General features: G+C 34.4%; 1 protein-coding gene across 3 annotated transcripts in view; it reads left to right on the plus strand.

Moving 5' to 3' along the window:
* The window catches only part of IMMP2L (inner mitochondrial membrane peptidase subunit 2), a 456,052-nt gene that overhangs the window by 285,330 nt on the left and 150,999 nt on the right, over positions 1-19,723 (plus strand). For 2 of the 3 annotated variants that reach the window (XM_027457323.3, XM_021267890.4), the window contains exon 4: positions 18,244-18,309. The exons of the other annotated variant lie outside the window; for it this stretch is intronic. In XM_027457323.3, the coding sequence (XP_027313124.1) occupies positions 18,244-18,309 (66 nt within the window). The remainder of the gene's footprint in view (positions 1-18,243; positions 18,310-19,723) is intronic. 3 annotated transcript variants of the gene reach the window in all.

Consider the following 19,723-nt stretch of genomic DNA (forward strand, 5'->3'; position numbering starts at 1 on the left):
TATACATATAATATGTATAATATAATATTGTATAATAATGATAAGCTGCTAGTAGCTTACAAAATTGTTCTTGAATGAACAGGGTTGTATGTACTGCTAATCTGTAATCTCTGTAACCACTGTAATCTATGTGGTTTTTAATTATTTACATTTACCCTTTCATGCAAGTAATTTGGGATTTTCCATAAGCTGTGAAATATTATCTTGTACTTTTAGGAGAATAGTTCTATTGCCTTTTGCAAAGACCAGATGACATGCCATCTTCTCAAGGTTGAGAATATATTTATTAGAGCAAATGTGACCTGAGATCTATCAGCCAAGGTTGTTGTAGAAATTTATTTACTCATCCAGCACTCAGCTGGATGGACCTAGCCTGTCTGATCTTCTTTTTAAAATTTTCTACTTAGACTTCAATGTCAAAAATGCATGTTAACATTTACAATGCACCAAAAAAAAAAAAAAAAAGAGAGAGAGAGAGAGAGAGAATAAGAGATAAAATCTGTTATTAATTTCCTTATTTCACACTCTCACTTAAACAATGGCCACACCTTTTCTTTAGGTTACACCGTGGTATATTTTTTACATTTTTTTTTCTTTATGTATTTTTGTCATTTTTTAAAGTCAGTTTTTCCTCTGGCTAAAACAGCCACTTCTTCCAGGTCACCCAAGGTTTAGGGCTGCAAATGTAAGTTAGTAGAGCAGAAGAGGGGAGTGGAAAGTTTAAAGAAATGGAGAATAACATGAGGGCAATGCAATATTTTTTACCCTATTTATTTTTTTTTTCACACATAGCATTAAATTATTCAAAAAGTGGTCACGATACTGCTGATTATAATTATATAAAAGAAAAAAAGGGTCTTGCATCTGTCTTTGGATTAAATAATGACTTATAGGATGTAAAATAAACATAAGTGTTTGTCAACCATGTCTTGAAAAGGGGGAAGATCTTCTGTTCTTATACCTAGCATTTGTCATGCATAAATGTAAGCAGTAGAACTGCCGGTAGGTAGCATTGCTAGTATGTATGTATATGCTAGTATGTATATGTATGTATATATATGTACATATGTATGTATATATATGTATGTATATATATATACATATATATACATACTAGCAATATGTATATATTCTGGCATATGTCAGAAAACAAACTCCATATTATATCCTTTTCTTATGGACACTGAACTATAAAAAACAAACAATTGAAAAACTCTGAGGAATAACCTAAGAAACCACTTGAAATTTTCTCACAATTGTGCCACAACAATGACATATACATGTACATAATAATCATATAATTACATACTATGGAAGTTACGCCACTAATAACTTTCTTGCATTACAGAAGTTCAGTCGACACAATGTCATGTTTCTTTGAGATGTCTAGCCTTGAATGTGCTTTAGATTTCTGCTTTTGTTATGGGTATACAGGCTGTATTTTTTGCATGGTAGAAACCCCATGAAGAAAATGAGTGTTGAAGTTACGCAGTTATCTTTATTAATCATAGGAATTGAAAAAGAGCATGAATTAGCCACACCATTCACAACAATTTTTCAACCAGTTACAGTCACATTGTATAAACTAATTATCGATGGGATAAGAAGTCTGTATATAATATTATGTTATGTACTTTCTCAGTGGAAGACAAAATACAATGTACTATGGTGAGGTATTTGAACTATTCCTTTTATGTATATTTCCCATGGCCTATTTATTAAGTAAAAATATAAAAACAAACCAAAATATTTATTTTTCCAGATAGTGATTCTTCACAGAGAGAGTGGTTGCACACTGGAACAGGCTCCCCAGGGAAGTGGTCACTGCACTGAGCCTGACTGAATTTAAGAAGAGATTGGACTGTGCGCTTAGTCACATGGTCTGAACTTTTGGGTAGACCTGTGCGGTGTCAAGAGTTGGACTTGATGATCCTTAAGGGTCCCTTCCAACTCAGGATATTCTATGATTCTATGATTCTATGATTGTGTTGGCTGACCTAATCCAGCTGTAGATGTAGCAGATGTTGAGAGAAGACAAGTGGAGAGACAACTGTGCATGTACCAGCAGTGTAGTAGCCCTGTGATGCCTATGTGGGGTTACAGGTCAGGGTCTACTATGGGTCTATTCATTTCATTCAGAGAGATAATACTGCCTAATCCTAGCAAAGATTGTGAAAGTCTAAAGGAAGAACAGCTTTCTTTTTTCCCTCTGAGGAGCTGATAAACAGGTGAGAACTTGCGGGAGTTCCTGTTTGTTCCTATACAACATGTTTAAGTCACAAACGTCGTTGCCTGCTGAGCAGTCCTTGCTGTCACTAGTTGTTTTGCAGTTGGTGACTCATCTTGCCAACTTGAACTGATTGCAGCTTAAAGCTAGGAAATGTCTTCTCTTTCAAATGTGACAACTATATATGTATTTTTAATAATGTTTTGTTTATGTTCCGATTATTTATTTTTGAAGACTAGTCCCAATGCATACTGTCTGCATAGCAAACTTGAACATCAGAGATGTGTGCACTGGTAGCTTTTGATCAAACATTATAACTCACAAGTGTTAGTAGTATTGTCAATTAGGGCTTTGAATGTACAGAGTTACTTAATGCTAAGTGTTAGCATTGTTACCTCTCAGTTAAAAAGAGACATGGTCTAATCCTGAAATGAATGCATTAAAAAAATCCTTTAACCAAACTATGTAGACACCTTTCTATACTCTCGTATAGTTTCTTTCAAACAAGTAAAGCTTATTCTTAGAATCATAGAATCATTGAAGTTGGAAAAGACCTCCAAGATCATCTAGTCCAACCATCACCCTACCACCAATGTCACCCACTAAACCATGTCCCTAGGCATCAAGTCCAACCTTTACTTGCATCATCATGGCATCCAACAGCCCTGCTGTTATATCATGTTCTAAATGTTGCCATCTTGAGTTTTAAGGAACTGTATGAGTAACTGTTCTGCAGTGATGCATCATTTGGAGCATATATACAAAACCTGTATTTGGATTTTGAGACAGAATTATCTCAGAACACTATACCATACAACTCTAATACATTTCAGTACATATATTTATGGGTTTTGTCTGCAACAAATGCCTATTAGGAATAGATAGTAGACTATTACTGAGAGAATCTACATCAAATGATTTAACTGTTCTAAACAAAGTTGTTTGCAGTAGGCACCACTGTTGTAAAGATCTGTATTGTTTCCACAGTTTTCCACAATTTTCCCTTGATATTTGTCTCTTCATAACCCCAGTAATGTGTAGCGCTGTTCTTGCTTTCTTAAGGTAAGGTGCTGAAAGTGCTTCTCTCCAATGGCAGTTTGTGTTTCAAACCTGTTTTGGAGATGCACTTGTCATGGAAATATGAAGTCTTGAGTTTTAAAGGCCGAGGTAACAATGCTAAGTTTGAATTAACTGAGTTAACTGAGTTAATCTTTCTATGCTTCTTACAGATGTTCTGTGTCAACAAGACATGCAGTATCAACACATTTCAGAATCTGTCAGTACTGTCCAAAATATACAGAATAATATGTGAACCACATATTTATGAGATTCAGTCCAAGATCTAATAGAAATTCTTAAAAGTTTTGTTAATGCTGCTGCATATCCTGCATTTATTCCTCCCAGGTTTTCATGCTGCTAGCACTGATTACATTTCCAACCACTGAAATTAAAGAAAGTATGTTTTCTTCTGTATTAGTTTCTTACGCAAGAAAGAAAGAAAGCCTATATCATCAATACTCTTAGCATGAATTTTATTTGCTAATCTCCTGACTGTTTTCTTGGAGGGGAATTTAATCCTTTTTTCAAAGAAATGTTCAGAAAAAGAAAGCTTTTTTAAAAATAATATGTGGATCGACAGACTAGAGAAACATTAAGCTGGTATAAACATGTTGACACTTATCAAAACTGTAGAATTCATCTAGTTCTAACATGGATTCAATCTGAAAAAAATAAAGATATGAAATTGATAACTTATTTGAACTTTTGCCTCATGGAGGACAGTGAGGAAGGCATCTTCAGAGTGTGTGACAAGTGTATGGAAAGTTTAATTCATCCTTTTCCCCTCCCTTCTTGCTTCTGCTGCCAGTCTCTCCCTTTTCTAGCAATATTCTAAGCAGTGTATCATTTACTTGGAGAAAAAGGTGACAGCGACCTTCTGCAGGGAACTGTCACACAGGATTGGGTTTGACAGGCTGGGTGGGCAAGGGCTGTTTTTTCTGCTGCCTGAGAGGGAAGAATACATTTTGGGTGGAATAACCAGTAGGGACGGTAGTGTAGGAAGAGAAGCATTGCTGGGGAGCTGGGGAGCAAGTGTGCAGACCAGACCCTCAGGCTGTGTGTACACATTGGCCTTCACAGAGCAGGGGAACACTATCTAAGAAGCTTGTAAACTGCTTTGTGTGAAGGGAAAATCATCTGTAAGTACAGATATTTTACTAATTCATGCTGTTCACTGTTGTAGACATGTCTGGTTTCTCTCATCTTTCCTTTTATTTTTTTAAAGTAAATAATAAATATGTTTATCATCATACAAGAGAGGAAGTGTCTTGGCAGGCCAGGATTCTGAAAGTCTTGTGGCAAAAACCAGCCTAGGACACCATTTTATTCATGGCAAACTTTTCAGAGTTCTTTCATGTCTGCTCAGCTGATCAAAGTCTCTTAAAGCAATATCCTCAGTTACTGTTCAGGGTCCCTTCTATCTGTGAAAGCACACAAGTAGAGGATAATGCAATTAGTATCAAATGGAGCACAATGCTTGATGACCTGCTGACATAGTAGATCAGCTTTTGACAAAGAATATCATGTGGAAATATACTCCCTATTAAATTTCCCATTGCTGCTCTTTGCCAAATCCTCATAAGGAGGTCATAAATCCCATTATTACAAGGATTTCTCTCACAGTAGCCAAGCTATGGTTAATTCAGCCTGACTTCATCTGCAGAGTGGACTCCTGCAGTTAATTGTGGGCATTTTTCCTGAAAGGCTATCTAAGCAAAAAGCAGAAGTTGTGAAGGGAAAAAAAAAAAAAAGTTGGAGAGTTTGCAGCCATGTCCAGTTGTTTTAGTACTGCTTTATTTTTTTGATTTTTTATTTTTTTTAGCAAATGATGTTAAAACATTCTTCTTCAAGAGCCAATCAGCTAATTCATCCCACTTTAATTATTACCTTCTGTGCCTTGATAATAATGGAAAAAAACGTTTGTATAGTATGTGGCAATATTTTACAAAAGTAATTAAAAATAATTCCAAATTCAAGACTTATATTGGCCTCTGTAGATATCTTCTAAATTGTTTTTATTTTTCTCTGAATTTATGTTGAACTGATTCTCTATTCTTTTTTTTTTGATTTATCAACAGAACAAGCTAAATTAGTATGTAAGAATTCAAAGCTATAAACAGTTTGTCTTTTCTATCCGTTGTTAAAAGTAGCAGTAGAAGTTCATTTAGCTTCCAGAAATTATTTTGCTGCTGATCTTAGCAGACAAAGATCAGCTTGATCTCTTATTTCTTAATCCACAAGACATTTGATGTTTCTTTTACTAAAGATGTGTGTTACAAGTATATGATTTTAAGAGTATACATTTTGTTGTTATTGGTCTTCCCTTTATCTCACTGCTAATATTTTATTTGCTGTCCTGTGTATTTTTTTTTCTCTTTTTAATCTATTCTAGATTCTTATAAAGTAGATGAAACAATATTTTAAAGAATTTTATCTTTAATCGTTTCATATTGAGATGGTTAGAGTAAGCTGAAGTTTGGCTTCCTTTGTAGTCAATGAGGAGAAAGATTCTCCTCCAAAAGGTGATTCATTCCACTTTAATTGTCTGTTACCTTCTGTGCCCTGACAATAACAGATTTAACTCCTCTGGAAGGCTTGGCCTCTTGACCATAGTAGAGGTTAAATGCAAGAAAGTATCAAGCTGTTCAGAAATATCAAGAATGAGATTTTCTCAGCAGGTGCTTGAAGTGGCATTTAGGAAAATGTAAAAAGCAATGTGCTTCTTCTCATTTTTAGGTGATTGAAAAAAGTTGACAAAAACTTAGGATTCTTCAGAATCACAAGATAGTTTCCTCTCTAAATTAAATAAATTACGTCTATCTAGTTACCCATATGGCAATCTGAGAATGATTTTCAAACATTTTATTACATTTTGTAGTTTTTTATGTCTTTCTCTGTTGTCTTTTTCAGCAGAAATGTCATGTTTTATTTCTAATCAGAGTAGAATATGTGAGCAGCTATGATAATGATGAAATTTGTTTCCTGCACTACAGCATAATGGTTAACAAAACTGAACATTTTACTGTTGTTGACTTAAGCGTAAAAGACCAGATATTCTCATAGATTGTAATACCCTGCTATTTGATAGACAGAAATTTGTGTGTATGCTTTCAAAAGCAAATGTTAAAGTATAGAGTTTTTCAACCCTTTGGAAAAGGTGAAGATAAGGTGAAATGGCCAGTTAAAACAGCAAGTAATTAATTGAGTCTCTCTGTTAACAGGAAGAAGGTCAAGTGCACATAACTGTTGTGATTACACAGTCTGCATTACAAGCGGTTAAGTCATTTAATCTCAACATGGTTAGACTGGAAGGCTATTAAGTGTGATTTTATTTCACAATACTAGCTATACTTGTGAGTTACTATCTATTAAAATTTTCAGGGTGAATTGTCATACACTTTCGCAGTCTACCGATTATTTTTACTCTAATGCAACATTTTAATTATTTTTCAGGTTTTCATTTGCTTTATTTTTTGTTTTTCTTGCCTCACTTTAGCTAACACTGAAATCTTTAAAAGTTAATTTACTGTTTTACGGAGACATGTTTGATTTTTTATTTCTCTCTTTTGTCTTGACTTTGTCTTGTAAGCAATTCTGAAACTTTTTCAGATATGTAGTTTTGATTGCTGGATTCAAAAAGGCCTGCTTAATTTTGTCACATGGCAACTGTAGATCTAGTTTCAACAGGGGAAAAGTCCAAAGTTATCCACTAAGAACCAGCTTATTTGTGATAACTTTTCAACATTGCTGTTGAAATGAAGAAAACCTTCTGCTACTGATGTCTCATTTGAAAATGAGGCTGCAGCTATACAGCATGCTGTAGATAGGCCAGGGAAAACTCAATTTCACTGAAAGCGTGCAGATCATAGAATCGTAGAATCATTCAGGCTGGAAAAGACCTCTATGATCATCTAGTCCAACTTTTAACTTAGTACTGACAATTCCACCACTAAGCCATGCTGCTAAGCACCATATCTACAAATTTACTGAAGACCTCCAGGGATGGTGACTCAACCACTTCCCTGGGCAGCTGATTCCAATGATGAACAACCCTTTCAGTAAAGAAGTTTCTCCTAATAATCCAACTAAAACAACCTGGTGCAACTTGAGGCCATTTTCCCTCATCTTATCAGTTGGTGTTTGGGAGAAGAGCCCAATTCCCTCCTCATTACAACCTCCTTAAAGGTAATTGTAAAGTACAATAAGGTATCCCCTGAGCCTTTTCTTCTCCAACCTAAACAACCCCAGCTCCCTCAGCCACTCTTCATAAGATTTGCTCTCTAGACCTTTTGCCAGTTTTGTTGTCCTTTGGATGTGTTCTAGCACCTTGATATCCTTCTTGTACTCAGGGGCCCAACACAGTATTCAAGGTGTGGCCTTACCAGACCCAAAAAACAGGGTACAATCACTTCCCTAGTACTTCTGACTATGCTATTTCTGATCCTTATTCTTTTCCTCCCGACTCCTAATTTATCTTAGAGATCTCTGCTCAATAGCATCTGGTACCAGGAAATGCATTATGGACGGATATTTACCATGAAATCTACTTTTTTTCCTGAATGTATTATATTTGGAGAGATACTTTCCTGCTCTGTTGGAAGACTCAAGACCAAATCAGAATGTAGAGAGGAACTAACGCTCTCTGTGGCATGGGGGACAGTGAGAAGGGAAGAGAAGTGTGAACATCCAAGAACTACAGATCTTGAGGCAGTTAGTTACGTGTCCTACGTATTCCATGGCTATATGGCAAAGTGTATGAGTGCTTCACTGGGGCTTTAAGTTTTATGATATTCAGATTGTTATTTCTCTGTAGAGTGTCCTTAAAATTCCCCATGAAGTTTCATGGATGCTATGCTTTTGGTTCTTTGAAGTTTAAAAATTAATAAAACTAAACTTTCCAATAGTACATGCTTGCAATCTAAAATTGTTACAAAACACTACTTTGTGTAAAAAAAAAAAAAAAAAAATTTTTTGGCAGTGAGTGCTTTTTAACAGAGGTTTGACTAATAAATGCTAATACAACGTGGAGTTAAATTAAGAATTACAGGACATTATTAGAAATATAATTTTCCTTGTATTTTTAATTATATCATTGTACATATTTTCCAGTGGAGCTGCTGAGCAAATCAAGCATCACAGGAACTTATGCTTAACCAGTTGGTGCAACTGCTGTCTTGAAGTACTTGAAAGTACTTGAAAGTACGTGAAAGGCCTGGAGGGGAAGACGTATGAGGAACGGCTGAGGGCACTGGGCCTGTTCAGCCTGGAGAAGAGGAGGCTGAGGGGAGACCTCATCGCAGTCTACAACTTCCTCGTAAGGGGGTGTCGAGAGGCAGGAGACCTTTTCTCCATTAACACCAGCGGCAGGACCCGCGGGAATGGAGTTAAGCTGAGGCAGGGGAAGTTTAGGCTGGACATCAGGAAGGGGTTCTTCACAGAGAGAGTAGTTGCACACTGGAACAGGCTCCCCAGGGAAGTGGTCACTGCACCGAGCCTGACTGAATTTAAGAAGAGATTGGACTGTGCACTTAGTCACATGGTCTGAACTTGGGTAGACCTGTGCGGTGTCAAGAGTTGGACTTGATGATCCTTAAGGGTCCCTTCCAACTCAGGATATTCTATGATTCTATGATTCTACTTATTTTGTAAATTATGGATGAAAAATGGTAAATGTACAAAATGGCTCACAGTAGAGGGAATTCAAGAACAATTAAAGAATGTTTTCCGTTGATGTCATTACCTGTTAACATTGCGAAAATTGTGCTTGATTTCTGTATAATATTTCAGTTTGAAAAAAATTCTAAACTGTGTAGGTTCCTTTAAAGTTACTCTTTAAGGTCAAAAGGTGCAAACATTGCTGGCAGGCAAGCATGGACAAAAACATGGTTTTTATAGTGTGGAATACTATTTGGAAAATGCCTCTTCGGCAGCTGAAGGGAAACAAAGACAAAGGGGAAAATGCAAATAATTTCAAAATTTGCAATACTTTTTCAATATTTAAAGCAAACAAAGAAGGGCCTTAAGAAAGTCTTATCTGAACAAAATGATCACAAGGCTTATTCTTACTCTATCAGTAGAAACTAAAATATGGTTAAGGTTAGTCAATTCAGAAATAGGATTTGTCAAGCAAACCTGGAAGCTCTTACCAATAAAATTTCAAAATGATTAGGTAAAGGCAATTTTGGTGATAGCAATAATATAGAATACATGTTTTCATTAAGAATATTTTTACTACCGCATAATATCCTGATGTTATGTAATAAATGCTTGCCTGTTATGTAATCAATGTAGGCCATAGTAGACATTGTAAATTGGTTTAGTTCAACTGTGAAGATGCCTTTCTATCAGACGGCTTTGTGATCCAAAGTCGAGTACCATTTTTTTTGTCAGTTATCTTCATAATCATTGGTTAAGCCTGCAAAGAACATAGGGATAGACAGGGCAGTAAATAAAACTTTCCAGTTGTTATAGCATGTCCTGAATCACCTGGTTACTATCCCAATAGATACAGAATTATGTTAGAATAGAATAGAATTAGCTTTACAGAATGTGAAGTGCAGGTAGTAATCAAAACTTACTGGTTGACTATTTTAGCAAGCAGTTTACTCAGAGAAGGGCTTAGATGTTACTTTTTGTATCCTTTCAACATCAGCTATGAAAAACATGAGCTTATTGCCTGAATATATGAAATTAATGGAAAATAAAATTTAAAAAAAAAAAGAGTTTTTGCATTAAGCCAACATGATAATGCTAGATTACTCTCCTAAATTCATTATTAAGTATAGTAGTAAACCCAGCTGAATCTTCTCATGTTTATGTGCCATGAAGAAATTGTAAAAGTTGGAGACAGTTTGAAGTCTGGTCATGAAAATGATCCTGGAATTTGAAAACTAACTGTATGCTAAGGAGTTTAAGGAGCTGATATATCCAAGAGAAATCTAAGAAAATTGTTGTGCCTAAATCTTTCTGCATGAAGATGAAACAAAACATTGAGGGTTTTTCTGCCTCAGAGGAGAAAGCATGAAATTGAAATTGAAGTTGGATAAATTCCATTTTGAATGCAGATGCGATTTCCTAATAGCAAGGATAATTAAACTTTGAAGTAATTTATCTGGATGATAGACTCATTGTCATTCAGAATGTTTGAAATGATACTATAACCTTATATATAATGCTTTATGGTAGAATTAGGTACTGTTCAAGAAGACAAGCAAAAGGGATCCATAGGCATTAATTAAGATGATCAGTATGATCTCTTTTGGCATGCTGAACGTGTATATTGTTGTTTTTCAAGGTATCAAAATAATGATTCTTCATATATTTGAATGGAACCAAAGGCTCTGCATAGTTACAAATACAAAATAGCATATGTTGGAAGGCACCACAGTTGATCATTTAGGCCTACCAACCACTCAAAGCAAGGTCTGCTATGAAGTTAGGTCAGACTTCTCAGAGCCTTGTCCAGTCAAGCTCTGAGCATCTTTGAGTTTCTCAGCCTATCTGTGAAGCCTGTACTGCTGCTTAACCACATGCAGTGTGATTTTTTTTAATTTTTTTTTCTGGTGTCCATCTGGATTTTCCCTTGATGCAACTCATGCTGTTTCCTTTCCTCTTTCTGCTGTGCACTTCTCAGAAAAGTCTGATTCTTTTTTTTCTAATCACCAATCAGATAGTTGAGAGCAGTAATTAAACCTTTTTCTTCATCTCTCATCTGCACAAACTCAGTTCCATAAGCCACTGCTGTTACATTACTCTTTTATCATTTTTTTGGTGGCCCTTCACTATATCCAGTTTGTAAATATCAGCTCTGGTGGGTCCATACGGAGCACAGATACTGTCCCTGATTACTGGAAGTATCTAATACAGCAATTGTACGTAATAGAATATGGCAGCAGAAATGACAGCAAAAAAAAAAAGGAAATAAGTGTGGTCAGTTTTTTTCCCCCGCTAGTATATTGTGCTATTTTCCATAATGTAAAAATTGTCTCAGAATCTGTGATATTATTAGTTAAATATTATGTTTCTTGTTATATTCGGTATCTGCTGGAACTAGAAAGATATAAAATATTAACAGAAGAGGTAAAAAAAAGATAATTAAGAAGTTTAAGTCAAAGTATTAACTGTGATCTTTCTCTGCATAAAGAATTATGGAATTAAAACAAAATTTATGGATTGGGAAAAAGTAAATTGAATGTATTAAAAATGTTTTGATTTAGAAAATATGTGCATATATTAGGTAAATTTGTATTCTTATACAACTTTTATAAATAGATCTGCTGGATCTGTTTTATCCTAGCTATAGTACTAGGAGTGATGTAAGAATGGATATTGCTACATATTTCTCAGGAGCTTAAGCATCAGCTACTGTGCTGACAATGGGAAGCTCCTTCACTGACCAAGGGCACAGATCTTGTTTTGATGACAAACAACTTTATCTAGTGTATGATTCAACCAAGTAGAACACCCTGCTTGTCTTATTAAGCAAAGCTAGCAAATAAAGATGAGATAGCTACTACCTCTGTTTTTCCTCTTCCTCCAAGCATGGTTTAAAAATAAAGCCACCAAAATTGTACTTCGAATTGTACCCAATTCTGTAGGTATATTAGTGCCATTTATTTTGGGCTTCAACTACATTTTAGTTACTGCTCTGGCTATTTTCCGGGCCCCCAGAAGGCTCAAGAAAGAGATAAACAACTAATTTTTCATCCTGCAGCACTTTTGGAAATGCCCAGAAGTATAAACTGTAACCGTATTGGAATTTTCAAATCAGGCAGGAATGAATTTTGGGAAATGAAGAGGTCATTGAATGGATGGCTTTGAATCACAGCTTTAGATTAAGATCTCAAATGTTCCCCCTTCATCCCATTTTCTGGAATTGAAACCTTATTACCTAGCATTAATGACGTAAATCAAAGCGGAAACGATGTTTGTGAAGGAGATGGCCTCCATTATTTCAGTCTTTTCATGCTATAACAAAGCAGTGTTCATTGTTTCAGTCACTTCCATATAAATGGTAATCAAATCACATAAATCTCAATTTGAAGTAAACTGAATAATATGAGGACAAACTTCTATCTGCTGCCTAAACGTCTTCCTTTGATCTCATAGAAAAATAAAACCATGTGCTAACAGTGCTATGTATATATATGCATGTAAATAGATTCATTTAAGCACAACACAAACTTCAGGCATCTTTCACTTCAACTTTTTAATAAATACCTTTCAATGACCTGTTTTGTAAAATGCTCACAGTATCAAAATTCGAAGAATTTTCAAAAGTGAGCACAAAAACTGAACAGGTGGACTAAGATAATGGATAGGTAAAAATTAAGCTTCTAGATCATCAAAGTATTCAATTCAAGCTGTTTAAAACATATTAGCTGCTTTTTCACGATGAGTTCACGGTATAACATCTTTTCCTAGGACATGCACCTAGAAACTTTGAGTGCTCACTCAAGGAAGAAAGTAATGAAGTAGTATTTATTTAGTTAAATTTTGTAGCTATTCAAGTCAATTTTTTGTCTTCTGATTATAGCTATTGTGCTAATATGTGTTGAAAAGTATAATTGCTTTTGGTGTGTCTGCTGTGTGTCTGAGCATCAAATGTTGTGTTTGAACATTATCTGGGATCAGTGGATTCCATTTTTATGTATTACAGAGACAGCATGCTTGGCAGGGAATTATATCATATAGTATTTGGGTACACATGTTAATATATCCCTCTGGGGAATAGAAATAAATTAACTGTTTTCCTTCACTTATTTTCCTGGGATCTTAGGGTATAGCCCAAAGAGTGCTTCCTCTAGAAAAGCCTGTAGAAACTTCAGTTCTAAGCTCTTTAACATGACTTACTGTGGGCGCTTTTTAGAAGAATATAGTTAGACAAATCAAAGGGTTAAGTAACACATAGAAAAAGTGGAATTGCTATGTTAATTTAATTATAGATCAAATTTTAATTAGCTAACGGAGCAGTTATATAAAATTGTGCTAAGCAATATCCATTAGAGTAAATAAATAAATCAAATGATGGAAGGAGAAAAGTTCTGAAGTAATACTGTGACTGAAGCACTCAGATAGTCAATCAGGAAAGCAAGCCTTCAGAGAATCATCAGCCTTCCCCCAGTTGTTTTTCCAGGTAAATGTGTTCTGTAGTACTGCTATCCTGTGCTGTACGTTCCCCAGTACAAGAATGAACATAGAAGAACGCATGCTTGTATAAACTGATGTATGTGTACTTGTTCATGTATGTATGTGTGTATATATTTAAGTTTTTTATAGGAGTGTATGTTTAAATAAAAACATAATCAATGTTTCAGTTTTAGTGGAGTAGAGGTAATAACTCTAAAAGGTTGTCAGTGCTTTCCTGAAATAGTGCAAGGCCTTACTTTCTAACAGAGAAGCAACTGTTATACCCCTCCTCAATAAACTACCTCTTCTTATAAACTTGTCAATTATCAGTTTATTTCAGACTCTCATTTTGGGGATGTACCACTTTAAAAACCTAGCTGTAGCTGTCTCACCGGTCTTCCTTTTCTCAATATTTTCTTTCCATGATGATATGCAGTATCTTTAGCTCTGAAATTATTATATTTATTTATTTATTCAGTAATAAGGAAATTGAGCTCTTTATAGCTCTACTTCTAAAGCATATCTTTTAACTTTTGAATCTAATATGTGTGTAAGCAGGAGAAGGTTCCTATGTATTCTCTGTATTATCTCATTTTTTTTTTCATCAGTATCAGTTGGAGAGATAAAAGTGCCAGAATACCGTGTAGGCTGGAGATTAGAATATTGTATCTTAAAGTACTTGCTGATGATGTATAAGAAATTTGAATCTGCCCTAATTGCTGGGGTGATCCACCTTCTTGTCTACTTAACCTAACTCGCTTATTTCCTTTTCAAACAAGTTGCCCAACATGACAGGCTTTAATCCAAAGTTAATGATGTCCTGATGGCAAAGGCATTTGTTTTTCTTCTTTTACTGTACTAGAATTGCTCATTAGTTTTTAATGAAAGCTGTGTGTAGATGATGGCTCTACAGCTGAAAGAGTGTGGAAAACATACAGGTTTAGGATATGCGTCTAGGTTTAGGAGAAGGTTAGGACTACTACTAGAGATTAATTATGTCAGGTTGCCTATACTGAATTGCTAAGGCTGCATCTGGAGAACTGAATACAAATAGATACCACATGTCTAATGTTCCCTTGGTATTTATTTTTTACCTTAAAGCTCTGAATCTGGATTTTGATGTCATGATTCATGACTTTGTGAATGAGGCTGGGATTTCTACATTGCACTGTGCATAAACTTACTTTTAGGAACAAATTAGAAATTGTTGCTAAGGCAGAGTGAAATGTCCCATCAACAAATGGTGCTTCAGGTAGAGAAGATGTTCCTTTGTTCCATTATTTGTAGCCAGCCATCAGGTGATCTGTAGGTGAAGTTTAAAGAATTGTTTTGACAGATAAAAATCTAAAATATTTATCAGTCTTGGATGCTACGGAAATCATTGCTTTCTTTTTGTATTACAGTTTGTTCTCCTGAGGTGCTTGAAAAAAAAATAGTTCAGCTTAAATAGAAGTTGTTAACAATGAATTATCATCAAACTTGAGAGACACAGTGCTAGACTTGCCTGTTCTACTTTTCTTCACAAAAATAAAAAAAAAAGGAAAAGTGATTATAAGTGGAGTAGAATTCAATATGTATTTAGCAAGTGGATTTATTTTTCAGAGATGTTTTTCCTAGTGCATTCCCAATGTGTTGCTACCTGCTACTTAAGCATTAGTATGTAATGTACTTGAGATTTTCATAATCATCCTGACTGTTTCTATTTGCTCTATTGTCCCTAATTCACACATGGTTTTATGTAAACGAGAAAGTATATTTACTATTTTTTAGAGACTGATTTAGAAAATGGTCAAGACATGTCCAAACTGACTCCTCTGTGAAACAGAAGGTTTGGATCTGGCTGTTAAGTGTAGGGATGGTTGTTATTAATTCATATTAATGATATTTATATCTTCTGAATGCCATCTTCAGGAGAAAAATATTCATTGTGTGTTAGAAATCTCATCTCTTCCCACACAATGTTGTTTGAAATGAACTTGCCTGTATGTGACCTTTTATGTAAGGAGAATGAAGAAAAAGTGTAATTTAGGAGCGGTACAAAGAAGTAGATCAACTATTTCTTTCATTTTTTCATCTATTTCTTTCTGTTTTGAACAAACCTAATTTTCAAAGATTATTTTTTCTTATCTCATGCAGATATTAGTGAGAGAGGAGTACTAAACAGTTACTGGTTGTTTCTTTCTTTCCCCACTTTTTTGTTTACTTTTATCTATAGCTGAATATGGTGAAATTTCAAAGACAGATATTGCCGGTGTCTGCATGTTACTGTGATTTCCATAGTCAATGAAATCCCACTGTTAAACTAAGCACCTTTCAGGAAGGCATCAATATCCATCATTTCTGAACTAATCTCTCTCACCTCCTGTTTATTTAATGTGGCTCCTGAACAAAGCATTCTGATCTCCTGTTGAAAATCCTTGATTGTGAGCCTGCCACCATTTCTTTGACATTTTCATGACTTTGAATCAAAATGTTAATATAAAGTTTATGTTAAATTCTGGCTTCAAATATTAAAAATATTCATGAATTACAATAACTATCTACAAGGAATTCCTTGAAGTTTTTTTGATTAATTATGTGTTTTGGTTAAATATGTCATCAGTAGCAGAAAAGTACCCATACTTTAGAACAAATACTCAGAGAGATGTTCCTCAAAGGTGTGGGGTGTGTTTTGGTGGTGTTTTTTGTTTGTTTGTTTGTTTGTTTCAGAATGAAGGCAAAATAAGGGAGATGTTAGTACTCACACTAATTAAGTGTATATATTGTAGTATATACACTAATTAAGTGTATGTATTGTAGTGTAAATAGTGTAATATATACACTAATTAAGTGTAAATGCTAATATGGGACATTTCAAAGAACCTTTGAAAGTAAAGTGTTATAACAGGACAGAATTTTGAAAGAGTGAACCGTAAATTTGTTTTCATTCAGTCTTTATCAAATGCACAATTCATCACAAACACTATGTATTATTTCCATTAGTTAAATTTTTACAGGAAAATGCTAAAATCTGAGTCTAAGTGTATAAATGTTAATTAGCAAATAAATAGGTTTTGCAAGTATTTTAAATGTAGAATAGCATGTAATAATAAAACATTCTTATTTAGGCTGCCCTCTAATTTAGAATGAGAGAAGGCCAATGCCTGAGTGTGCACTGAAACCCACTAGGAAACAGCATGAGAAAGTGGTGTGGATCCTCCAGATATTTGAATCATATAAACATCTAAAACCTGATTAATTCTGCCCAAAACTGAAATGTAAAAATATTACAAAAATGTGTATTCTCAGCCTGAGATGAAAGAGAAGAGTAAACTGGAATATAGAGCTCTTTTGGTAAAATTCATACTAAATAAAATCTTACTGTAAATTTTTCATAAAAATTACTTGAAAGTTCCAGTGCTGACTAGGGAATCAAAGTATGGTCCTTATTCATGTTCACTGTTCCACACTGCTTTGTGAAAATAGGGTTTTCAGGTTTGCTAAACTGTAAAGTGAAAGTATCAGATCTTTTGAAATTCAAAATTATGCTCCTTTTATTTTATTTCATTACATTGAAATATAAATATATTGACACAAAAGTAATACTTTTGAAACATTTGGAATACTTTTTGAATTCAAATTAAAAAAAAAAATCTTTTTAATTCACCTCAAACGATTTTTCTTTTTAGCTTTTGGAAGTGAAAGTGAACTGCAAATACATGTAGTCTTGAAGTCACTACAAGCAAATTTTTTAAACTTGACTTTGCTTTTTAGGAAAATGTAGTCTTAGTCTACTACCTCTTCAGCAGAGGTGAGCTGAAATTTATGTTGTGAAGATGGCATGGCCAATGTTTTCAGGCACAAAACCTGTAATGTACAGGTTTGTTATTGCATTGCTAGCAGGCTGTGCTTGGAGTCTAATACAAAGAACCCAAGCATCTGCAGAAAATCAAAAAATTCACTGCCTTTTCAATATACAAGCAGCAGAAAAAAAAAAAAAAAAGATAAAAAAAAAACATAAAAATGGTCTACTAAGTTTACATAGTTAAATAATTAAAAGTTAAAAATGAAAGAAAATGAGGTAAAGTATGTAGGAAAGAAAGTCCTTGGTGCACATGGGTCTATGTTAGTCTGTCATTAAACTGAAATAGAATAACACTTTTAGTAGTCCAATCTCTTAATATACACTCAGAAAGCTGAACTATTCAGACTGGGCATGCAACTTCAACTTCTTTTTTTGTAATACTATATAATGCATGATCCACTCAATGTGATATATTCATATATTTCATAACTTGAAGTGAAAGCTTGGTATTATGTTAAGAATCCTTTATACTTGGAGAAAATTTTACTTGTCTTTTTAAAACCTCCACAATTCCCTAAGCAAGGTTTAACTAAATTAGTGATAAATATCAATATAACATAGGGATTTTTTTTTTCCCCAAAGTGAAAGAATAACATTTATGTTTAAACACAATATGATGCTACAGTTCCACAGAGAATTAGGGTTTTAACATATGAATCTATTTGCAAAGGTACCCTCTTCATCGATAGTGGGACATTTAATTTCTAATGCTGTGAAGTATATTTTTCATGATAAAAGGTAATGTTGATTATTGTAGTGTTCGTATGCAGGTCATTTTTCAGCATCTGCTCTTCAATGATGGTTTGCAATGAGAATGATTACAGTAGCTTCACTTCAGGATGGAACATCATGATTGATGCTATATCAAGGAGAACTTGGAATCTCCTAATGACTTTAATAGTGTCTATTTCTTTGTGGAATTTCTTTTCATTTTCTTAAAACAACGGGAACATTACTGATTGTATAACCTTATCCCCTGTCTCAGGTCTCCTAGAAACCCTGAACAGAAGATCATTAAACGAGTGATTGCTCTTGAAGGAGACATTATCAAGTAAGTATTTTAAGCCTTAGTCTCTGAGTCTTTATAGGAATAGTGCAGCTTTTCCGTGGATTTTAAATCAGTATCCTAGACAACGAGAACTTTCTAGTATTTTCTTTCTATCTGTCCTTAACAGGGTGTCAGTGTTGTACCTGTCTCCTTTTTAATGAGAGGAGAAATGCTACACAAAGCTACTCACTCTCTCATGAAAGGTACATGTGTGCAAATAATGCTTGTTTCTTAGAATATCACATACACAGGCAGGTAATCATACATCATTTTTTTTAAATAAGATTATAGGGCTCTGATTTTTTAGTTAGAGAGTCCAGCTGCTGTTTCATACTATGACTGGCAAATTAAATTAAGGTCACATATTCTGAGTGTTTTTTTTTTGTTGTTTTGTTTTTTTTGGGGGGGTAGAGGTGGGTCCTTTTTTTCTTTTTCTTCCTTTATTTTTGAGACAAAGAACCCTCACAGATGACTGCTTTTCCTGCAGTCTGTAGGAATCTGTGGGGAATATGGTGGGACTGGTTTGGAGTAAATTATTCTATCAGAAAAAGAATTGCAGAAAGAGTAGACTCTTGAGTACCCCAGGATTTAGTTTACTCTGACAGATAGCCCTTCCTGCTGGGGCAGATTGGAAATAAATTACTAGTAGATGTAAAACAAAAGTTTTTGTGGAAACAGTATCATTTTGATGAAAACACTTATTTGAAAGGGTTTCTTTTTCCCAGGTATAGAACAGAATAGGCATAGAGCTGGGATGGTAAATCCCTAGTTTCCCACACTAAGATATGAATGACCCTGGGAGCTCTTAGACAATATGGGACTGAGACTCAATTCATTTGGATAATGATTCTGGTGTAGTGAATATTTAAGAAGTACTTGGCAGCTGCAATTCAAATCAGGAATTTGAGTGTGGTCTCAATGAGCCCTAGTTAATGGCAGCACTGATGGGCTATTGACCACTGTGGGGTATGTCTGTGCTTTTTTTTTTTTCTTTTTTTTTCCTTTTGCAGTCCATATCACTTTTGTTTTACTAATAAATTCCCAAACATCTCAGTTTGAGAAAGAAATTCTGATATTTCTGTTGAAGCAAAAGGCTGAAATAATAAATGCTAAGAAAAGATTTTAATGTTCAAAAACTATGGTTATCTTAAGCTAAGAATAGCTATTAGTTTAAAGAAAATGTAGGAATAGCATATGTTACCAAGTCAAAACCTATATCTGAGTAAACCTATATCCTAAATAAAGTACTCATTCCTTGATATCGTTGATATTACTGCTGACATTGTAAGTGGTAAGACTGATATTCATAATTCAGTATTCCACATTAAATTGTGTAGCAATGTCAGAAAAAGATTGCAATAGAAAATAATTTCAAGTGTTACTTTTCAATATTCTATATTATGAACATTATTTATCT

This window comes from Anas platyrhynchos, chromosome 1 (assembly GCF_047663525.1).
Source record: "Anas platyrhynchos isolate ZD024472 breed Pekin duck chromosome 1, IASCAAS_PekinDuck_T2T, whole genome shotgun sequence".
NCBI classification, from domain to species: Eukaryota; Metazoa; Chordata; class Aves; order Anseriformes; family Anatidae; genus Anas; species Anas platyrhynchos.